Genomic DNA, 23,072 nt, shown 5'->3' with positions numbered 1-23,072 from the left:
ATTTACTATGAATTTAAGTTAACTATTAATTTAATGTCTTTCAAATTAAATGTTATTAACTGCTATTCATTAATTAATACCTACAAGTTTTGCATAGGTGTTTGTCATAAGAAAAAAAAAAAATCTTAATTCGTGTTCTTATGCAGAGATTTTGTTTTAACGTGAACTTGAAGAGAGGATGTGAGCGCGTGCCTGTCAGCAGATGGCAGACCGGTTCTCCGGTTTTTCGCCTCCTGGCACGCGGACATCACCGCTCCTCTTCTCTCTCTCTCTCTCTCTCTCTCTCTCACGGAAGAGCCACCGTCTAGTTGTTCCCCGCGAATCGGTACTCCGTGGTTTTTGAGATATATACACACACACACACACACACTCAGACACACGGGCGCGCGTCATGGCGCACGTCGCGCACCTGTTCGTCGCGCTGGTGTGGATTATTTCGGTGCACAGATCTCTCTGCAGCGGCAGCGGCGCCGGCTTTGGTGTCGGCGTGTTGAACCGGAGGCACGAGCATCACCGCCTCCTCGCTGAGGGTCCGGAGGAGGAGACCGGAGCAGCACCGGATGCACCGCGGAGGCTCGCGAGGTCGCCGAATGTGGCGTCTCTGCTGAGCAGCTCGTTCGTGCTGAAAGGCGACGCCGCGCACAACCAGGCGATGGTTCACTGGACAGGCGAGAACAGCAGCGTGAGTCCAGTAAACACACACACACACACACACACACTCACACTCACACACAGCTTGGATACCAAACCAGGGGACCTCAAACTTTTTAGAGGACCTATTATTTATGTATTTATTTGTTTGTTTGTTTGTTTGTTTGTCCCTTCATCCTCTTAATGGTCTTCGTGGATCTTGAGTCCATCCCAGAACACTGGGTACAAAGCGAGCGAATTCCTCTTGGATGTTTGTTTGTTTGTTTATTTGTTTGTGGTAAAAAAAAAGGGTGAGAAATCAGTACAGTAGAGAATCAGCATAACGCACACATGCATCACTATTTTTTATTTATCGCAGACATTTGAGCTTATACGTGTTGACATGTCAATTTGAAAGATTTCATATCGTAATAGTGCTTTTACCTGGTTTTACAAAAAAAAATATATATATTGTAATGTTTAATAATAATTAAATTGAAAATTTTGAATAAATACAAAAAAATATATAATAAAATACCCAACACTTTTTATATAATTATAACTAAATGTAACGTTGGCGTTTCGGTTCACGGTGTTAACGTTACCCGTGCTTGTTTTTGAACCTTTTATTAACCTTTAGATGAGGAAATGTGCGTCCTGTAATAACACTCTCCAGAAAACAACACGCAGGTTTCGTTCTACCGCCCGTTAGATCGGGTTCCCAAAAGAACCCGTTTACGAAGATAAGAGCTCTTATTAAGGAACCCGAATTTTTTTTTTCTCTATTTCAAAAGCATTCAACATTAAGGCTCATAATAGTGAAATACTTAGTGTAATGATTACAACAAAGAGTAAGTCATCATCATCATCATCATCATCATCACGCCATTAAAATGAAATAAATAAATGATGAATCCCTCGGATATACGCATCTGACCCCTGAGTGAACCCTGGTTAGAGAACCACGGGTGTAAAGTGCTTCCTCACGGTGTTCTGTGTGTTACTGTTTTCAAATTTGTGCCTCATATTGTGATTAACAGTTATTAACGATGCTGTCGCTGCAAGTAAAAGTTTGTGTGTGTGTGGAATTAAGATTAAGAATCTGTGTACTAGTATAAACTTCTTTTCCGTTACATTTGCTTCAGTCGTGACGGATGAAGTGGAAAGTGTGTGTGTGTGTGTTAGTTAGATAATGCTATGATGATAATCAGAATAATTTTGCTGAACTTTGAACCAGTTTCCTCGTGATCACATGAATGAAACGTCCTTTATATTCACATCTTCGTCCGTATCGAACAGTATTTGTGTTTAAGGTTCCTTAAAGTGCTGCGTTTAGCGCCGAGACGGCTCGACATTCATAGTCCGGATGTCCGTGTGAGCAGGATTAAATTACTCACATGCTGTATAAGACTCTGTGTGTGTGTGTGTGTGTGTGTGTGTGTGTGTGTGTGGGTGTCTGTGTGGTTATCATTTATCTTGTGATTCGAGTTGATATATTTGAGTTTCCAGTCGCGGGTGTTCGCTGATGTAGTGCCTTCAGGCCTGTAATTTCACTTTCTGCTTGTTTCCGTGGGTTTTTTTGTTTGTTTGTTTGTTTTTGGGTCCATAGTCTTCAGTAATTGAAATTCCTGTTGACGGTGGTTTGAGTCGAGAGACTGAGTTATGCCATAAATCATATCGTTAACGGTCTGTTTCTCCTTTCAGGCTTCAGCGGCGTGTTTTCTGTCAAAACCTTTCGCTATGCGTTAGGCGTCTGTTCATGTACTATAAATGTTACATTATCTATCTATAATATTACATTATCTATCTATCTATCTATAAATAGTACAGTATCATTTTTGTGTGATGAATACTAAGTTCATAATAATCACCCACTGCATTAAAAAAAAACAACAACATAGTATATGATGGTATCACGTTGTATTGTACATTTGTTGAATTTATTATAATTTTTTTATATCAGCAGTCCAGTCCAGCAGTTTTTAATAAATTTCAAAACATTTTCAATCAGGGAATTAAATTATTGTCCCTCACGCTGCTTCCCATGAGACGGAGTTTATCTCTGGAGCACAGACGCTGCCTTTCCTCCATCACAGAGTGATCATTTAAAATGCTGAATATTGCAATATGTTGTATATGCAGAAAGGAATAATCCACTGTGTGTGCTGCTGTTATGGGAAAATAATCAACGACGGGGCGGTGCGATGAAGCAGAGTCCCTGCTATCCCTGCTGTTGTGAAATTTCGCAGGACAGCACGTGTTTTTATTCCTCTCATACCGCAGCAAGTTGCCAAAAAAACCCCAAACATTTTTCTTTTATTACAGACCAAGTTGGACTTTTTATTTTATCCATTTATGGGTACATTTAATTACTCGTTCCATCACCAGCCCTCTCTTTATTCTCTCTCGAATTAATAAGTGGAAAAAATGTAGATTTTCAGGTTACAGAGAAACCAAAAGAAGTGTAAACCCCTCTGTCCTGAAAATGTCTGAAAACCTAAATGTACAGCTTTACTGTAAATGTTAAATAAACGTCCCTGCGAGCGAGCCGTTACTATAGAAACAATAACATATTAGAACGAGCGCATTTAATATAAACGTGTGATTTGCAGCTGCACTACTGTCAGAGCTGCTGTTCTAGAGAATTAATCAACACCTCCTGACCAATCAGAGTCCAGAACTCCGAGCAGTGCCGTGGTGTAATTCATTAGTGGCGGTGCTCAGTGCTTGGTATCGACGTCCCACATTCACACCGCTCGGAACAAAGAGACTTTTCATGCACGGAGACTTTTTTTGTGCTTTTCGGATGCGGCCGCGTTGTTCATCAATTACACAGTTAATGCGAATTTTAATCGAATCTTCAGACAGCTCGGCTTCCTGCTTTGTGTTTAGTGTGCTTTTTAGTATTTGTTTGGCTGGTTCTCACAGGAAGTGGTGATTGCGAAAGCTGCCGTTTCTTTCCGCAAATAGCAGCTTAAGCTTGTTTAAAGCCCAAAAGGGAAGTGAAACAGTGTGTGTGTGTGCGTGCGTGTGTGTGTGTGTGTGAGAGAGTGTGTGTGTGGGTGAATTCTGTTCGTCTGCCTGTTTCTCTTTCTTTCAGTGGGAATGGAGTGTTCAGAACGGTCCAAAGGTGCCGTTACAATCAGTGTTTTGTTCGGTCGAAACTTAGAAAGCCTCTGGGAAGATCACACACAGTGTGTGTGTGTGTGTGTGTGTGTGTGTGTGTGTGTGTGTGTAGTGTCTGTAAATGCCCTTGCTCTGGAAATGCCTGTCACCATGGTATGATGGTGAGGAGAAAAAGCACGATGATTGAGTTGTTAAAGAGAATGAAAAAGATTGGAATAACTGTAAAGAAAGAAAAAGAAAGCCACAGTGAGAGACGGAGACTGAGGGGGATGGAGAGAAAGAGAGAGAACGAGAGAGAGAGAGAGAGACAGAGACTGAGGGGGATGGAGAGAAAGAGACAGAGAAAGAGAGAGAGAGACAGAGAGAGAGAGAGAGACTGAGGGGGATGGAGAGAAAGAGACAGAGAGAAAGAGAGAGAGAGAGACAGAGAGAGAGAGAGACTGAGGGGGATGGAGAGAAAGAGACAGAGAGAAAGAGAGAGAGAGAGACAGAGAGAGAGAGAGACTGAGGGGGATGGAGAGAAAGAGACAGAGAGAAAGAGAGAGAGAGAGAGACTGAGGGGGATGGAGAGAAAGAGAGAGAGAAAGAGAGAGAGAGAGACAGAGAGAGAGAGAGAGAGAGACTGAGGGGGATGGAGAGAAAGAGACAGAGAGAGAGAGAGAGATGTGTTTTTATTAATATTCTTCAGCTTTTTGTAACCAGGAAACAATGATATAACTGAAATTAAACATGCTACTGTATTGAATCATTTCCTGTGGAGCAGCTGCACTATTGTCAGAGCTGCTGTTATAGAAAACGAATCAACACGTTTCGACCAATCAGAATCCAGACTTCAACAGCTCAGTGGTGTAGATGTGATGTAGAACTTCTCCATCAGGATTTGAGCATCACTCTACACCAATATGAAGCGGATTGTTTTTAGAATATTTGTATAAGCTTGATGAGTAACATACGGTTTGTGAAAGCAGGACACGTAACCACGACGATGATCCGGAAATCGTCACCGTAGCAGCAGCGATAAACGAGGATAATCCATACTCGACAATGAAAAGACGAGCAAGAGTCATAGTACGGAAACGCAGAGATAGAAAACAAGGAACACAAAATGACAACTGGCAAGGAGAGAGAGAAACAATACAGTGTAAATAACCACACTCACGGACTGATCCCGGGACAGGTGAACACGGTAGAGGAACAAACCAATGATGAGACAGGGGGCGGAGACAGGACAGAAACCGATGGAACAAAGGCACAACGTAAACAAAAGCACATGGTGCTCAGTATCACTAAAGAATTCCTCACTGTCATCCATGCTAAAAAACAAAAACAATAGAAACCATCAGAGAAATTCTAATGGGTTCCACTACAAAAACCATAACAAACTATTAACGGACCTTCAAAACCATTACCGTTACCTTTATTGGTCCTTAGTGGTATCCACTAGCCATAACGTGCCACCAATAGAAGGCAACACATTACCAGTAGAGACCTACAGAGACTATTACAGTTTCCATTAAAACCAATACAATTCCCATTATAACCATTAAAAAACCTTTCTATTTTAAAAGGGTTTCTATTGTTTTGTTTTTTTCAGCAGGGATATGTTTAAATATACATGTACCTATAATAATAATAATAATAATAATAATAATAATAATAATAATAATAATAATGTATACATACAGTAATATACAACAGCTGTGTGATTTGGCATTGGTTTATCTAAAACGAAAGATTTAGATCACAAAATAACAAAAAATCATGGTTTTTATCCAGAACAGAGGTTTTTTTTTCTTCTGTTAAATATTATGTTTTTGAACATGACAGAATTTCATACCACAGTCTGGAAAAAAAAAAGATTCTTGTTTGAATTTGTTTACTACTTTTCTCCTGGTATTTCTATAATAAAATGAAATGATTCCTGACAAAGACTGGTCATGAGTGATGTTATTAGTTTTAAAACCCGGCGGTTGTCCTGCGTCTGTCGGTACGTTCGAATCAGATATTGGCTGTATTATTATTATTATTATAGTCCGAGCTGCGTCACCTAGTCACTCTTTAATAAGATTTGGGGGGAAATGGGAAGGAGGGAGAGAGCAGAGGACAGGAAAGGTCTTTGAAGATTATTCTGGTTTTTTTTTCTTCTCTTTGATGGTTGGGTTTTAATCAGACATAAATGGAGATCTGGTGGAGAGTGACAGCTGCTGCTGGTCAGGTTTCTGCGCTGCTGACCGGAAGGTTGTCAGTTTAAATCCCAGCTCTGCTGCTGTGGTTGTTTAGCTGTTAATATTAGGAGTCCAATATTAATGGTGATTTGGGAATTCATAGACCATACCCCCCCCCCCCCCCCAAAATATTGCGGTACTTCCAATGACATATTATGGTTAAAAAAAAAAAACCTTCTGGGTTAGGCCATGCCCACATCAAGTTTAAATTCAAATACAGATACAAATTCGGATACTTGGAGCACTAAAGAGATACAGATAGTGGCTTTGTAGAGTTGGGCAATAGCCCAACATAATATCCATATCACAATAAATCATGTCGTGATACACTTTTATGTGATATTGTGGATATCTTTTCCTATATTTCATATTTTTTAAATAACAGTTACAAACTCTGGAAGCAGAATTTACTTTCAGTTTGTTAGGAAAGCCGTATATCATCATGCAAATATGTCGTAGAAATGTCCTGAAATATTGTCATATCTCCCCACTCGTATGTCATCGTGTTATACCTCATATGTGTTATACATTGTGTTATTAATTAGACAAAATGGCTGCCAACAAAAATCCTCTTTCGGTAGTATTTTGACATGTCTCCACCCTCCTCCTGGTCGTTGGTCCGTTCCCTAAAGTGTGCACCTGATCTCAGTTTGTCTACTTCTACCCTACTGTTTCTTTGTCTTGTCCATTGTAATCATGCATTCTAGCCTTACTGTTCAGTTTATATTTCCATGTGTTGTGTCTTGATTATTGGATTTGACCCAAATAAAATAAACAAAACAAACACCGGTGAACCGGTGACAGGGTCATGGTCAAGGCTCACTGATGCGCTTTGGGAGCAAAGGTTAGACCATCTGGTCCGATCCCACAGAAGAGATACTGCAGCACAAACTGATGGAAAAAGTTCATGCTGGTTCTGATAGAAAGGAGTCAGAACACACAGAGCATCACAGCGTGCTGCGTATGGAGCTGTGTAGCTGCAGAGAGGTCAGAGTGTCCATGCTGGGGTCACCCAGGGGTCACCTGTACACCACCGAAATCTCCTTGTATGGGCATCAGAACTGGACCATGGAGCAGTGGAAGAAGGTGGTCTGGTTTGATGAATCACGTGGAGGCCGGGTGCGTGTGTGTGCGTCGCTTACCTGGGGAAGAGACGGCACCAGGATGCATGATGGGAAGAAGGTGAGCTGGTGGAGGCAGTGTGATGCTCCGGGCAATGTTCTGTTGGGAAATCTTGGGTCCTGGCGTTCATGTGGATGTTACTTTGACACGTCTCACCTACTTAAACACTGCTGCAGACCGAGTACACCTCTTCATGGTAACGGTGTTCACTAATATCAGTGTCCTCTTTCAGCAGGATAACGCTCCCTGACACACTGCAAAAACTATTCAGGAATGATTTGAGGAACATGACAAAGAGTTCAAGGTGTTGAATCGGCCTCCAAATTCCCCAGATCTCAATCTGATCCAGCGTCTGTGGGACGTTCTGGACAAACAAGTCCGATCCACGGAGGCTCCACCTCACAACTTACAGGACTTAAAGGATCTGCTGCTAACGTCTTGGTGCCAGAAACCACAGCACACCTGCAGAGGTCTTGTGGAGTCCATACCTCGAAGGCTCATAGCTGTTTTGGCAGCACAAGGGGGACCTACACAATATTATGCAGGTGGTTTTACTGCTGTGGCTGATCAGTGTATAGTGAACTTGGATCACTTGGAATTTGGGGACTACTTGCAGAAAAAAAATGCTTGGACCCCAGTGCTCACTGCTTGTGGCTATATTCTGCTGTTCCTCAGCTGCAACAGGGGTGTCATACAATGCATGACCCCGACCCTGACCTTTGACCCCAGTGGCCTTCTAAAGCGGGAATATAATGAATTCTAAAGTGTATCTTTAACTATCTTGGAGGTCTGAGGTTCTGGGAATGAACAGCAATGATCACAATATGATCTCAGCATTCAGACTGGAGCAACTCCAAGAGCTGAAAAGACCCTCTGTGTCTGTGTGTGTGTGTGTCTGTGTGTGTGTGTGTGTGTCTGACTCAGACTTTTTATTCTCCGAATACATGCTGTAAAAGGAATTTCTGTCCCCCGGTGCTTCTGTTAACACAAATGTCAGTAAGATAAAAGCTAAGAATATACACATGTAAATGTGTGACGAGCGTTCTGTGTGTTTACTTCATAAACGTCTGTGATACTTTTCACGTCACTGCCTGCTGTAGCATTCAGAGCAGAAAGATGGAGGAAAATAACGGGGGGGTTAAAGGGATACGAGGAGAAATGCGTGGGGTATAGATGGACAGACAGACGTATTGGCAAACAGACTGAGAGACAGAAAGGTAGACAAACAGATTGGGCAAAAAGCAGACAGACTGATTGAAAGACAGTGAGACAAAAGACAGACAAACAAATAGAATCAAACACAGGCAGATTAGAAGACAGAGAGAAAGACAGACTGGTGGACAGATAGATAGATAGATAGATACATACATAGATAGACAGACAAGTAGATAGATAGATAGATAGACAGACAGACAGATAGATAGATAGATAGACAGACAGACAAACTGTCAGACAGACAGATTGCAAAACAGGCAGAAAGACTTAAATCCAAACAAACACAAAATAGACAGACAACAGACACAGACAGACAGGCAGACATACATACAGATCTACAGACAGACAGACAGATTGAAAGGCAGACAGAGAGACAGATTGAAGCCCCAGCTTGTAGAAGCAGGATGGAATGTGCAGTAGGAGGTTAAATGCAGTGGTCACAGAAGAGCGATCTTCCACATCGTGGGGGATAATGAAAGTGTGTGTGTGTTTGTGTGTGTGTGTGTGTGTGTGTGTGTGTGTGTGTGTTCAGTAGCCAGTTTGAAAAATTAGGGCCAGACAGACCACTGACACTTCAATGGCTGTTCCAACACACACACACACCCACACACACACAAACTCTGTTTGAAGCCTTTAGTGAAAGAGAAATCCTCTGTGCTAGGGTTCTACATTTATTTTAATGCTTCTATCAGAGAGACACACCACAGAACCCTTTGAGAACGTTAGACAGAACCTTCTTTATAAGACTGCAGGCTGCATCTCTGTCCAGTGTTTGTGTTCCTCAGGTAAACTCTGTAAGATCTGTAACTCTGTTCATTAACTAGACATCCAGTACATACTTCTAATACTCCATAATAGGGATGTCACGATACCAAAAATCTAGTAGTCGGTACCGATACCAGCGTACTGGTACACGATACTCGATACCAAAGTCGATACCACGGTGTGTGAAAATAAATAAATAAATAAATAATACTTAAACATTAATTCCTTTATTTAAACATTTGAGCATTATAAAAAACAATAGTGTCAACAGTCACATAATAAAAAAAGCAATTACAAAATAGATATATAATAAATATGTAGGCGTAAAATGGTTTTTCTTTGAGAGGTTCTGAAATGAGGTCTCTGGTTTCGGTGTATAGTTTGGGGATCTCTGTGTACATGAAGTAATTTCTGCTTGGTAGCTGGTATCTGGGGTTGAACTGCTGAAGCATTTGCTGGAATCCATGTTATTCTAACTTGATCCATGCATATGCATTCAGAAACTGCCCTATCCAGTTTCCTTTCTTCGTTTGAGTTTTTGTCATATTTTCTGTGCCTTTTATAAGCTGCTCTTAAGGTCGGCTGTGTTAATGTTTGCTGACTTTGCTCCTGACTCTCCTGGTGGACATCCTCCTCTGGCTGAGAGAGAGAGAGGGAGAGAGAGAGAGAGAGAGAGAGAGAGATTTTAGTTATCAAGCACTGTCTGACAATGACTAAAACAGTGGAGTCTACAGGTGCTAAGGTGCGCTCCTAAACACACACCTTATACACTGAATGCAAGCATTAGTTTAAATTCACTGACATGGTCTCAGGCCAAAAAGATTTATTAAAACGATTAAAATTAAAATAATTATTTAATCTAGTGACATGAGGCTACATTTGTCTGACAGGACACGGGCTGAATGGAGATGCATGGAGGAACATTAGGAGGTAGTTTATAACACTGCAATGCGTTAGTGTCGTTAACAAATAACTGTCTATCACTAACATTACATGGAGCGTAACGTTAGCTGGTTTCACGGCTACAGTGCAGCTGCCTCAAACAAACATAATATAGGACCGTCTTTCAGGATAAGGATTAGAAGTTTTAGAGTTTGTTTGATGTTAATATGACTTGAAACTCACCTACCTTGAATTGTTTGAAGAGAGCGGGGTGCCTGTCTTTCAGGTGCTTCGCCAAATTCGAGGAGTTTCCTCCCTGTGTTTGAAGTGTACGATGGCATCGTTTGCACACCGGCTTCAGAGCATCAATTATATGTCCGTTTTTATCCGCCTCGAATGCGAAGTATTTCCATATTCGACTCTTGCCTTTTTCCTCTCGACGAGTCGGGGAGGAGCTGAACTTGTCGCCATAGACAAACTTTTAGAAAAACATAGATACACACGTGAAAAACTGTTGTAGTTTTCCCCGTGTGCGTAGTTCTTCTTCTTTACCACTTGTGGACCGACTGAAACACTTGCGCGTATTTGCTGCCCCCATCAGGTTCGGAAGAATCGCAACCTTGGTACTCACGGCACTTTCGTTACAACCGGTACCCACGGAACTGCAGAAAAACAAGTACCGTCACGTTTTAAGAATGTTGGTACTGACTTGGTACCGAAGTATCGGTTCTCGTGACATCCCTACTCCATAAAACTATAATACGCCATCTAATACTCTATATACTGTATCTAATACTCTTATACACCATCTAATACTCTATATACTGTATCTAATACTCTTATACACCATCTATTACTCTATATACTGTATCTAATACTCTATATACTGTATCTAATACTCTAATACACCATCTAATACTCTAATACACCATCTAATACTCTATATACTGTATCTAATACTCTATATACTGTATCTAATACTCTATATACTGTATCTAATACTCTATATACTGTATCTAATACTCTTATACACCATCTATTACTCTATATACTGTATCTAATACTCTATATACTGTATCTAATACTCTAATACACCATCTAATACTCTATATACTGTATCTAATACTCTAATACACCATCTAATACTCTATATACTGTATCTAATACTCTATATACTGTATCTAATACTCTATATACTGTATCTAATACTCTATATACTGTATCTAATACTCTTATACACCATCTAATACTCTATATACTGTATCTAATACTCTTATACACCATCTAATACTCTATATACTGTATCTAATACTCTAATACACCATCTAATACTCTATATACTGTATCTAATACTCTATATACTGTATCTAATACTCTAATACACCATCTAATACTCTATATACTGTATCTAATACTCTATATACTGTATCTAATACTCTATATACTGTATCTAATACTCTTATACACCATCTAATACTCTATATACTGTATCTAATACTCTATATACTGTATCTAATACTCTATATACTGTATCTAATACTCTTATACACCATCTAATACTCTATATACTGTATCTAATACTCTATATACTGTATCTAATACTCTAATACACCATCTAATACTCTAATACACCATCTAATACTCTATATACTGTATCTAATACTCTATATACTGTATCTAATACTCTATATACTGTATCTAATACTCTATATACTGTATCTAATACTCTTATACACCATCTAATACTCTATATACTGTATCTAATACTCTATATACTGTATCTAATACTCTATATACTGTATCTAATACTCTTATACACCATCTAATACTCTATATACTGTATCTAATACTCTAATACACCATCTAATACTCTATATACTGTATCTAATACTCTTATACACCATCTAATACTCTATATACTGTATCTAATACTCTTATACACCATCTAATACTCTATATACTGTATCTAATACTCTTATACACCATCTATTACTCTATATACTGTATCTAATACTCTTATACACCATCTATTACTCTATATACTGTATCTAATACTCTTATACACCATCTAATACTCTATATACTGTATCTAATACTCTTATACACCATCTAATACTCTATATACTGTATCTAATACTCTTATACACCATCTATTACTCTATATACTGTATCTAATACTCTTATACACCATCTAATACTCTTATACACCATCTAATACTCTAATACACCATCTAATACTCTATATACTGTATCTAATACTCTATATACTGTATCTAATACTCTTATACACCATCTAATACTCTATATACTGTATCTAATACTCTATATACTGTATCTAATACTCTATATACTGTATCTAATACTCTTATACACCATCTAATACTCTATATACTGTATCTAATACTCTTATACACCATCTAATACTCTTATACACCATCTAATACTCTTATACACCATCTAATACTCTATATACTGTACCTAATACTCTTATACACCATCTAATACTCTATATACTGTATCTAATACTCTTATACACCATCTAATACTCTATATACTGTATCTAATACTCTATATACTGTATCTAATACTCTATATACTGTATCTAATACTCTATATACTGTATCTAATACTCTAATACACCATCTAATACTCTATATACTGTATCTAATACTCTTATACACCATCTAATACTCTATATACTGTATCTAATACTCTTATACACCATCTAATACTCTTATACACCATCTAATACTCTTATACACCATCTAATACTCTTATACACCATCTAATACTCTATATACTGTATCTAATACTCTTATACACCATCTAATACTCTTATACACCATCTAATACTCTTATACACCATCTAATACTCTATATACTGTACCTAATACTCTTATACACCATCTAATACTCTATATACTGTATCTAATACTCTTATACACCATCTAATACTCTATATACTGTATCTAATACTCTTATACACCATCTAATACTCTTATACACCATCTAATACTCTATATACTGTATCTAATACTCTAATACACCATCTAATACTCTATATACTGTATCTAATACTCTATATACTGTATCTAATACTCTTATACACCATCTAATACTCTATATACTGTATCTAATACTCTTATACACCATCTAATACTCTTATACACCATCTAATACTCTATATACTGTATCTAATACTCTATATACTGTATCTAATACTCTTATACACCATCTAATACTCTTATACACCATCTAATACTCTATATACTGTATCTAATACTCTATATACTGTATCTAATACTCTAATACACCATCTAATACTCTATATACTGTATCTAATACTCTATATACTGTATCTAATACTCTAATACACCATCTAATACTCTATATACTGTATCTAATACTCTTATACACCATCTAATACTCTATATACTGTATCTAATACTCTATATACTGTATCTAATACTCTATATACTGTATCTAATACTCTAATACACCATCTAATACTCTATATACTGTATCTAATACTCTAATACACCATCTAATACTCTATATACTGTATCTAATACTCTATATACTGTATCTAATACTCTATATACTGTATCTAATACTCTTATACACCATCTAATACTCTATATACTGTATCTAATACTCTTATACACCATCTAATACTCTATATACTGTATCTAATACTCTATATACTGTATCTAATACTCTTATACACCATCTAATACTCTATATACCACTCAAATGCTCTATCTAATACTCTAATATTTTATTACTCTACCAGTGATAATGCTCTAATGCTCTAACACCCAAAAACTCTGCTACTATAATACTCTCATGCTTATTTTAATACTCTAATACTCTACTCTGCTTTAATAGCACTTTAATCCTCAGTGAAATACTCTAGATAGTACTGTAATGCCATACCTACTACTGTAAGACGTATCTCTGCGCTTCTAGCATTCTTAATAAAACTCTATAGCGTTATTATTATTAACACTGATAATTTTACAATAGCAGGAAGGCAGACTCGATGAAGTTTAGTTAATAATGGAGTTATAATGATGAATATTATAATGAGTTCGATGTGTGTGTTCTCAGTGCAGTGTGTGTGTGTGTGTGTGTGTATGTGTGTGTGTGTGTGTGTGTGTGTGAGCTGACTTCATGTGGAAAGAATCCCGTTTCAGCGACTCCTGAACAACACTCGCTTAATTCTGTCCTCTGTCTCTCCCAAATCACTTACACATGTGTGTGGATGAAGAGCACGCTTTACATCGTTTATCTTCACTCGTGCACAAGTTCATCCCTCCTTCACTCCCTACACACACGCACACACACACACACACACACACACACACACACACACACGGTCACACTTTCAGGAATGGGCTTTTTTATCTTTTATTGACAAACTAGCCCATTTCTCTGTTAATGTTCATTTATTTACATTACTCCACAGCGCTGTTAAGTTCTGGACTCTGATTGGTCAGAAGGTGTTGATTAATTTTCTACAGCAGCGGCTCTGACAGTAGCGCAGGTTTATATTAACATGCTCGTTCTGATACCTTACCGTTTCTATAGCAACAGCGCATTCACAGGGACTCGTACAGCTGATGCTCTGCTAATCATAAATGGATTTAAAAATGTGTGTAATCATTGATATGGTGAGGTTTCTGTAAGGAGACATTTCTGTAATGTTTATGGAAGGAGTCTCCAGTGTCAGCGCTGTGTAACAGTCGGAGGTGAAGCTATAACTTTAAGTTTTCCCAAATCTTCAGGACAGAGAAGTTTACACTTTGTGGTTTCTTTGTAACATGACAAGCCCTGTGTGTGTGTGTGTGTGTGTGTGAGTGTGTGTGTTTTTTTCTTATTAACTTCAAGAGACATATCGACGAACATCAGATGTTTTCAACAAAAAAAAAAAAAAATCCATATTTGAATGTTTAATATTTTACTCTATATTCAAACACATTTTCTAAATTTATTTATTTATTTATTTTTTCGCTATGAACCGCTTTTGTTTTATTAATACACTCGGTCTCTGAATAAAATCAAACTAATTATAACACAATTTCATTTCTCATTTTAATTAAAACATACAGTACCCTATGCAGGGCCCTACAACGCCACTATAGTAACACCCTATGTAGTCAGCAGTTAGCTGGAAGTCATTTAATATGCAGTGTGCGGTATATAAGGGAGTGTGTGTGTGTGTGTGTGTGTGTGTGTGTGTGTGTGTGTGTGTGTTAAGGTTCCTGTGCATCTGTGCTAACTGGCCCTGTTAGCATGCCGTTAACACTTTGTACTCGCTGTGAGTGCTGGCTGTTTGAAATCTGGCCATGTGAGGTGTGTGTGTGTGTGTGTGTGTGTGAGAGAGAGAGAGAGAGAGAGAGAGAGAGAGAGAACCTTTGGCTGGCTCCCTGTGGGCTAATCTTCCCTCATCTCTCTCTCGCTCTCTCTCTCGCTCTCTCTCTCTCTCTCATTCTCTCATTATCCACACAAATACACTGGAACATTTTACCTTGTGTTTTTCTCATCTATTTCCCAAGTGTCTTGTGTGTGTGAGTGTGTGTGTGAATGTGTGTGTGAGTGTGTGTGTGGTATCAGAACAGTGAGTTTCCGTTTTTTAAGGTCGCTTGGGAGACCATGCTGGATTTCTCCGAGCCCAAAGTGTGTTTCCAGATCTCGATCGTACACATGATCGTACACTGGGGCTCATTAATAAAACATTTCCTCATTTGCATACTGAATACTGAATTAATTAAAGGAACAATGATGCATCGGAACTGTAATGCTAATGTAGCTTACAGGCTTATATACCTACTGGTTTAGCCTGAATCATTACACATTACACATCAAAGACACCGCACGCACGGCAATATCATCCGTTCCTTTAAACCTAGCAAGCCGTTTGTACTCACTGTGGTTGCGGTTTATTTGCCTCCTGAGCTCTTGTGCAGTTTTTCCGTGACATGATGTTTGACTCAGCCGTGGTTAGTGTTGTAGCGGAAGTAACGTTTTATCCAATTAAGGCTAGTTCCAAAAGGAAAAACCCAGAAGTGTGAGAAGAACCCATTTGGAGCCTCTGCTGAGGAAAGGTCAGGAGAAGTGTCACACCTCAACACCTTTAGGACGTCATAACTTCTCGGAGTTGTTCCCAGTACGTTCCCTCGGTGGTTCAAATCCTATTTGTGTTACAAACACACCTAGCATCGAAGACTCGATACCTACAAAACTGTAGCCCTAGCCTCTCCACAACTGTGTTTGTGATTAGACCATCATCATCATCATCATCATCATCATCATCGTGTTGCTTCTCCTCGGATCATTAACCAGAACAGCATCCGACTGAAACGTACACCACTTCCCAACTCGAAAGTTGCTCGCCACTTGTGAGACATTTAGCTGGAAACGGATCTGTTGAGATGAAGAGGGATTTTGAGAGCTTCTCAGAGATTCTCCGGGTCCCATCTGTCCCTCTGTCCATCAGATAATTATGGTTTTAATAATGACATCACAGATTGAGTGATGAAGCCGTTGATGATAAAACGCATGGCGAGGCTCAAGCTGTGCACGCTGATGGCTAATTGAAGCCAATTAGCATAATTACCTTATGCTAATTTAATTAATCCCACACCACTTCACTCTCCAATCTGTATGAAATCTGTGCGTGTTTCCTTCCTGTGGTAACGCACATTATGCTTATTTTTGATTGTTGATTGTCGCCTCTTACCAACTATATAACTGGATAATGACACGATTAGTGAAGTCCTCTTCTTCTTTTGTACTTTCTTTAGAAAATTGTCATTAGTTTTAATTCAATGTGAGTTTGCCACAGCAATTTGTACATTTTATTTATTTATTTATTTATTTTAAATATCCTTTTATAGTTAATGTTGTGGAACATGCGTGAAACAAGTTACTTCCTGTTCTCTCTAGTTAACGGTCGCAGCTATAAACAGTCATTTATAAGTTAATAATAATACTAATAATAATAAAACAACCCCGCAGATTGTCATGTTACGGAGAAACCACAAAGTGTAAACTCCTCTCTCCTGAGGATGTGTGAAAAATGAAAGTTACAGCTTTACCTCTGACTGTTCCAAAGCGCTGACACTGGAGACTCCTTCCATACACGTTAAATAAACAGCGCTTTAATTTAAGAAAACTTCACCATGTCGAGATTACGCACGTTTTTCTGTCCGTTTATGTGGAGCACCCGCTGTACGTGTCCCCGTGAATGAGCTGTTACTATAGAAACGATAAGGTATTAGAACGAGCGCTTTGATATAAACCTGTGATGTGCAGCTGCGCTACGGTCAGAGCGGCTGTTCTAGAAAATGAATCAGCACCTTCTGACCAATCACCATCCAGAATCAGGGGACTCATTTATCAAACATGAGTACACAAAGTGTCTATATGCATGGTTCTGTGCATAGGATGAAGTTGCTTACCATATATGGGAAATTGGGGCCGTTTCTTTATGCAAATGAGCATGGCCATGCGTGAACATATCTCTTTAGAACCTTTGGGACTTGTCACTGTCCACTGCATACTGCTGCACACACACACACAATAAATGCCAATTTTCTCATGCATACTGGAGGTTATTACGCACAGATTAAGAACTTGTCCTACACACACTTTGATGAATGAGATGCCCGGACTGCACTGCTCCTTTAACTGTAGGTGCACACACCGCTTTGATTTGAGTATGATGAGGTGGAAGTGGCAGTTGCAGTAATTTCATATCTGACCAGCATGACCTCCAATTCAGAATTAAAACACTAGTAATTAAAAATTGATTGTGGCCCCTGAGGTTAGACCACGTTGTCGCTCAATTGCCTCATCACTCAACTACCTGGTCACCAGACCACCTTGTCACTCGACCGGCTCATCACTTGACCGCCTAGACACTAGATCGCCTCATCACTCAACCATCTTGACACTCGATCACGTTTACACTAGACTACCTCGTCCCTCGGCCACCTCGTCATTCTACTGCCTCATTTCTCAAATACATGTTACTCAACTGCCTTGTCACACGATTGACCCGATGAAAGACTGCCTCGTCACTAAAACACTTCGTCACTCGAACACTTTTCACACAACTACGTCGTCACACATCCACCTTGTCATACGACCACCTAATCACACAACCACCATCACACAACAAACTCAACTGACCACCTCATCAAACAACCTCATTATCTGACCACCTCGTCACACAACCACCTCATCACACAACAAACTCAACTGACCACCTCATCAAACTACCTCATTACCTGACCACCTCATCAAAAAATCACCTCATCACACAACCACCTCATCACACAACCACCTCGTCACCTGACCACCTCATCACACAACCACCTCATCACAAAACCACCTCATCACACAACCACCTTGTCACACAACAAACTCAACTGACCACCTCATCAAACTACCTCATTACCTGACCACCTCATCAAAAAATCACCTCAACACACAACCACCTCATCACACAACCACCTCGTCACCTGACCATCTCGTCACACATCCAGATTTTCAAACAACCACCTTGTTACACAACCACTTAATTACGCAACCATCTTGTCATACAGCCACCATGTCACACAACTGTCATTTCACACAACCACCTCTTCACACAACACAACCATTGTGCCACTCTACCACCTTGCCACGTGACACTTACGAACTGTGCTGTATGTCTTTCCAAATGATGTGGCTTGATTATGCACATATAATGGATACGTAATGAAACAAGGCCTATAGGGATGCAGTGCAGACTCACACATCACACCCAATATATCTTCTGCACACACACACACACACACACACACACACACACAGCTTTCAATAATCCAGCTGCAGAAGGTGGAAGTGGCAGGAAATATAATTTCATGTGTATGCAGCATGACCTCAGTCTCCATTTTAAAGCGATAGTAATTAAAATTGATTTGGTTTGAGCACCGTGTCACTTTACAGCCCTGTTTCACATTATATATGGAAGAGATCATCTGTTCACCATGTGTATGTGTGTGTGTGGGTGTGTGTGTGTGTGTGTGTGTGTGTGTGTATGTGCATGTGTATGTGCATGTGTGTGTGTGTGTGTGTGTGTGTGTATGTGTGTGTGAATGTAGGAGTGCACAGAGTTCATTTGAACAAGGTCACAGTTAAAGGGAGCAAAATAAAAAAAAGAGGGTTAAGGTGTGTGTGTGTGTGTGTGTGTGTGTGTGTGTGTGTGTGTGTGTGTGCCAGATAAAATACTGTACATAAGAAAGGAACAAATTTATAGAGAATTCCCAAGACTTCTTTTGTGCTTGCTTGTGACGGGATGCATTTCAGAAAACAGAATGTATTTTATATGTGTGTGTGTGTGTGTGTGTGTGTGTGTGTGCGTTTGTGTGTGTGTGTGTTTGAGAGAGAGAGAGCACAGGAGCAAATTCCTCAGCTGAAAAGAGCAGGTGAAGACTGATGACTTGCTGCATAATGCATAAACAGTGACACATCTTACACACACACACGCACGCAAATACATTCATGTTGTTTTCTGAAAAGCATCACTATATTGTGTGTGTGTGTGTGTGTGTGTGTGTGAGTGTGTGTGTGTGTATGTGTCACACACCCTGTACTAGGATGACAGGAACTTTAAGGAAACTTTCCGGCTCCGCCTCTTTAACTACCACTGAGCTCTAACTGCAGCTGCTTGCCATTTTTCTCTCTCTCTCTGTGTGTGTGTGTGTGTGTGTGTGTGTGTGTGTGTGTGTGTGTGTGTGATACCTTGCATCTGACTTCTCACAGAGACATAATACTACACTGTGTAAGCACCACTCTTTGTCCTGTGTGATAATGGAAAATAAATTAATTTTGTTTCGCTAGTCTCATTGTCACAATGTTACGCTACAGTTCTGGAAAAATTGTTTGAACTTTTAAGGGTTCTTCAATTGTTCCTTAAGTTCTACTTAGAACTCTTTCTGACAGGAAAAATACCTTTGTTGTAGAGTTCTACTATAAATAGAACCTTTAAAAGTTCTTCAGTTGTTCCTTTGGGGAACACCCTTAAAAGCAACCCTTTCTTATAGGGAAACACTCTGTTCTAGGGTTCTACATAGACCTTTTAAGGGTTCTTTGGTCGTTCCTTTGTGGGAACCCTAATGGGGAACCTCTTCTGATAGGGAAACACTCTGATTGGCTTTATATAGAAACTTTAGGTTTTTTTTTTTGTTTGTTTCTCTGGAGGAACCCTTAAGGAATTTACTTGGAACCATTTCTCTAAGGTCAACGCTATGTTGTAGGGTTCTACATTGACATTTTAAAGGGTTCTTTGGTTTTTCCTCTGGGGGAACCCCTCCTGATAGGGAAACACTCTGTTGTAAGGTTTTACATAGAACCTTGAGGTGTGTGGGTTTTTTTTTTTTTTTTTTTTTTTGTTTCTCTGGAAGAACCCTTAAGGAATTTACTTGGAACCATTTTCTCTAAGGGAAACACAATGTTGTGTGGTTCTCCATTAACATTTGAAAGGCTTATTTGGCTGTTTCTTAAGGAGAACCTTTAGGAGGAACCACTTCTGAAAAGAAAGAAACACTCTGTCTGGTTTTACATAGAACCTTTAGGGGTTACTTGGCGTATACTTGGAACCCTTTCTGTCAGAGAAACGCTCTGTTGTAGGGTTCTACATAGAAACCTTAAGTGTTTTTCATTTATCCCTTTATGTTGAACCTCACAACAGAGTGTTTCCCAATCAGAAAAGGTTCCAAGTACTCTTTGAGGAAGCTAAGAAACCTTAAAGATCCTGTGAACCCTTAAAGAACCCTTTGTAATATTAGAGAGCTGAATGTTTTGGACAGTATGTGATAAAGTTGTTTGATTTGCTGCTGCTGCTCTGAGATGTGATGAACTAAGACAGTATTGTTCATAAGGCTTCATAACACCTACATAACTGCTTTATAACCGCTGACATAAAGCCACACAAGCAGGCGACAGCTGTGAACATGAAGATGTTCAGGTGCCAGAACACCCGAGACGAGCGTCATGGATGTGTGTGTATACGATGTTGTTTCATGGCACTTTGTACCGTAGTTACATAATTACATTCCTGAGGAATTTACTAATCGACCAATCACTGGCCTTTGTCTCTTCACTAATTTGCATAAAATGGAGGTAATCAGCGGAAACAGCTTGTCTCCTGTGGCTTTGTTGCTCGTGTGTAAACACCTGAGATATGCTTCTCCTCCTCTTCTTTTATATGTTCTGTCTTTTATTCATTATTTTCTTCTATTAGATCCTTTAGTCTCCCCAATATCAATTATACCACGCGTTTCCTTTCAGTAGTTTCACCTTTTTTCCCCTCTCTTTTCGTCTTGTTCTTTTTTTTCCTTCATTCTCTTTTTGCTGATGTCGGTCTCAATTGTGTGATTCCTGACATGGGATTTTCCCCTGAGGGCATCAAGTGTACTTCTCGCTCTCTCTCTGCCTCTGTCTCGGGCTCTGTCTTTCTTTCTCTCTTTCTGTGTCTCCCTTCCTCTTTACATAGAATTTTTAAGGGGTCTTTGGTTGTTGCACTTTGTAGAACCATACAACACAGTGTTCCTCTATCAGAAATGGTTCCAAGTAGAACCATTTTTTTGGCAATGAAGTAACTTTGACTCTTTGTTTCTCTCTCTCTCTCTCTCTCTCTAAACATCTGTGAGCATTAGCAGGTGGTTTCACTCTCTCCACTGACTTTGCTCCTGACTCTCCTGGTGGACATCCTCCTCTGGCTGATACTGGAGAGAGAGAGAGAGGGAGAGAGAGAGAGAGAGAGAGAGAGAGAGAGAGAGAGAGAGATTTTAGTTATCAAACACTGTCTGACAATGACTAAAACAGTGGAGTCTACAGGTGCTAAGGTGCGCTCCTAAACACACACCTTATACGCTGAATGCAAGCATTAGTTTAAATTCACTGACATGGTCTCAGGCCGAAAAGATTTGTTAAAACCCTTAAAATTAAAATAATTATTTAATCTAGTGACATGAGGCTATATTTAGCTGACAGGACACGGGCTGAATGGAGATGCATGGTGGTCCATGGTGGTCTTCAGAGCATCGATTATATGTCCGTTTTTATCCGCCTCGAATGCGAAGTATTTCCATATTCGACTCTTGCCTTTTTCCTCTCGACGAGTCGGGGAGGAGCTGAACTTGTCGCCATAGACAAACTTTTAGAAAAACATAGATACACACGTGAAAAACTGTTATAGTTTTCCCCGTGTGCGTAGTTCTTCTTCTTTACCACTTGTGGACCGACTAAAACACTTGCGCGTATTTGCTGCCCCCATCAGGTTCAGAAGAATCGCAACCTCGGTACTTATGGTACTTTCGTTACAATCGGTACCAACAGAACTGCAGAAAAACAAGTACCGTCACGTTTTAAGAATGTTGGTACCGACTTGGTACCGAAGTATCGGTTCTCGTGACATCCCTAATATATATATATATATATATATATATACATATAATGTATGTACATGCTGTATTACTATGCTGGTGATTGCTGATATCCTCTCAGATGTATTGAGGTGTAGCAGAACAGTGTGTGTGTGTGTGTGTGTGTGTGTGTGTGTGTGTGTGTGTTTGTGCTGGTTTAACCTGGACTGATAGGATCATCTTTTGTTGTGCTGAATAATTGATTAACCCTGCACAGGCTGACCGGACAGTTGTATCTGGACATTCATTTTTGACAGGAAGTCCAGAGAAACGTGCACGACTGGTTCTGTGGGAGTGTCTGTGTTTGTGTTGTGTGCGTGTGTGTGTGTGCGTGTGTTCTTTTGTGCTTCAGCTTTATGTGTTAATGCATTCATATAATTGTGACTTCAAATAATGGAGCGGAAGTCCTAAGAAAAGCTCACTGAGTCTTGCTCATCCTGTATAACACGCTGGACAAGGAGCATGAATGGATGTTGGTAATCCTTGGGAAAGAGACACATCCTGCTTTTTGTTGTTTTCTAGTGAGCTCTTTACTTTGTTTGATTAGACGCATAAACAATAAGACTGTGTTAAGCCTGTTTTGTTTTGAGCAAATCAGAAATACAGGGTGGCGATCTTGTTAATGACACAC

At 39.4% G+C, this 23,072-nt stretch overlaps 1 protein-coding gene across 1 annotated transcript in view; it reads left to right on the top strand.

Moving 5' to 3' along the window:
• Positions 1 to 245: 245 nt before the first annotated feature.
• LOC128610517 (VPS10 domain-containing receptor SorCS2-like) overlaps positions 246 to 23,072 on the top strand; it is a 210,631-nt gene continuing 187,804 nt past the window's right edge. The window contains exon 1 of the mRNA XM_053629883.1: positions 246 to 682. Within this exon, the coding sequence (XP_053485858.1) occupies positions 392 to 682 (291 nt within the window). The 5' untranslated portion in view covers positions 246 to 391. The remainder of the gene's footprint in view (positions 683 to 23,072) is intronic.

The sequence above is a fragment of the Ictalurus furcatus genome, chromosome 7 (assembly GCF_023375685.1).
Source record: "Ictalurus furcatus strain D&B chromosome 7, Billie_1.0, whole genome shotgun sequence".
Taxonomy (NCBI): domain Eukaryota; kingdom Metazoa; phylum Chordata; class Actinopteri; order Siluriformes; family Ictaluridae; genus Ictalurus; species Ictalurus furcatus.
Note: the sequence above shows the minus strand (reverse complement) of the source record. Positions and strands in the feature narration are given on the sequence as shown.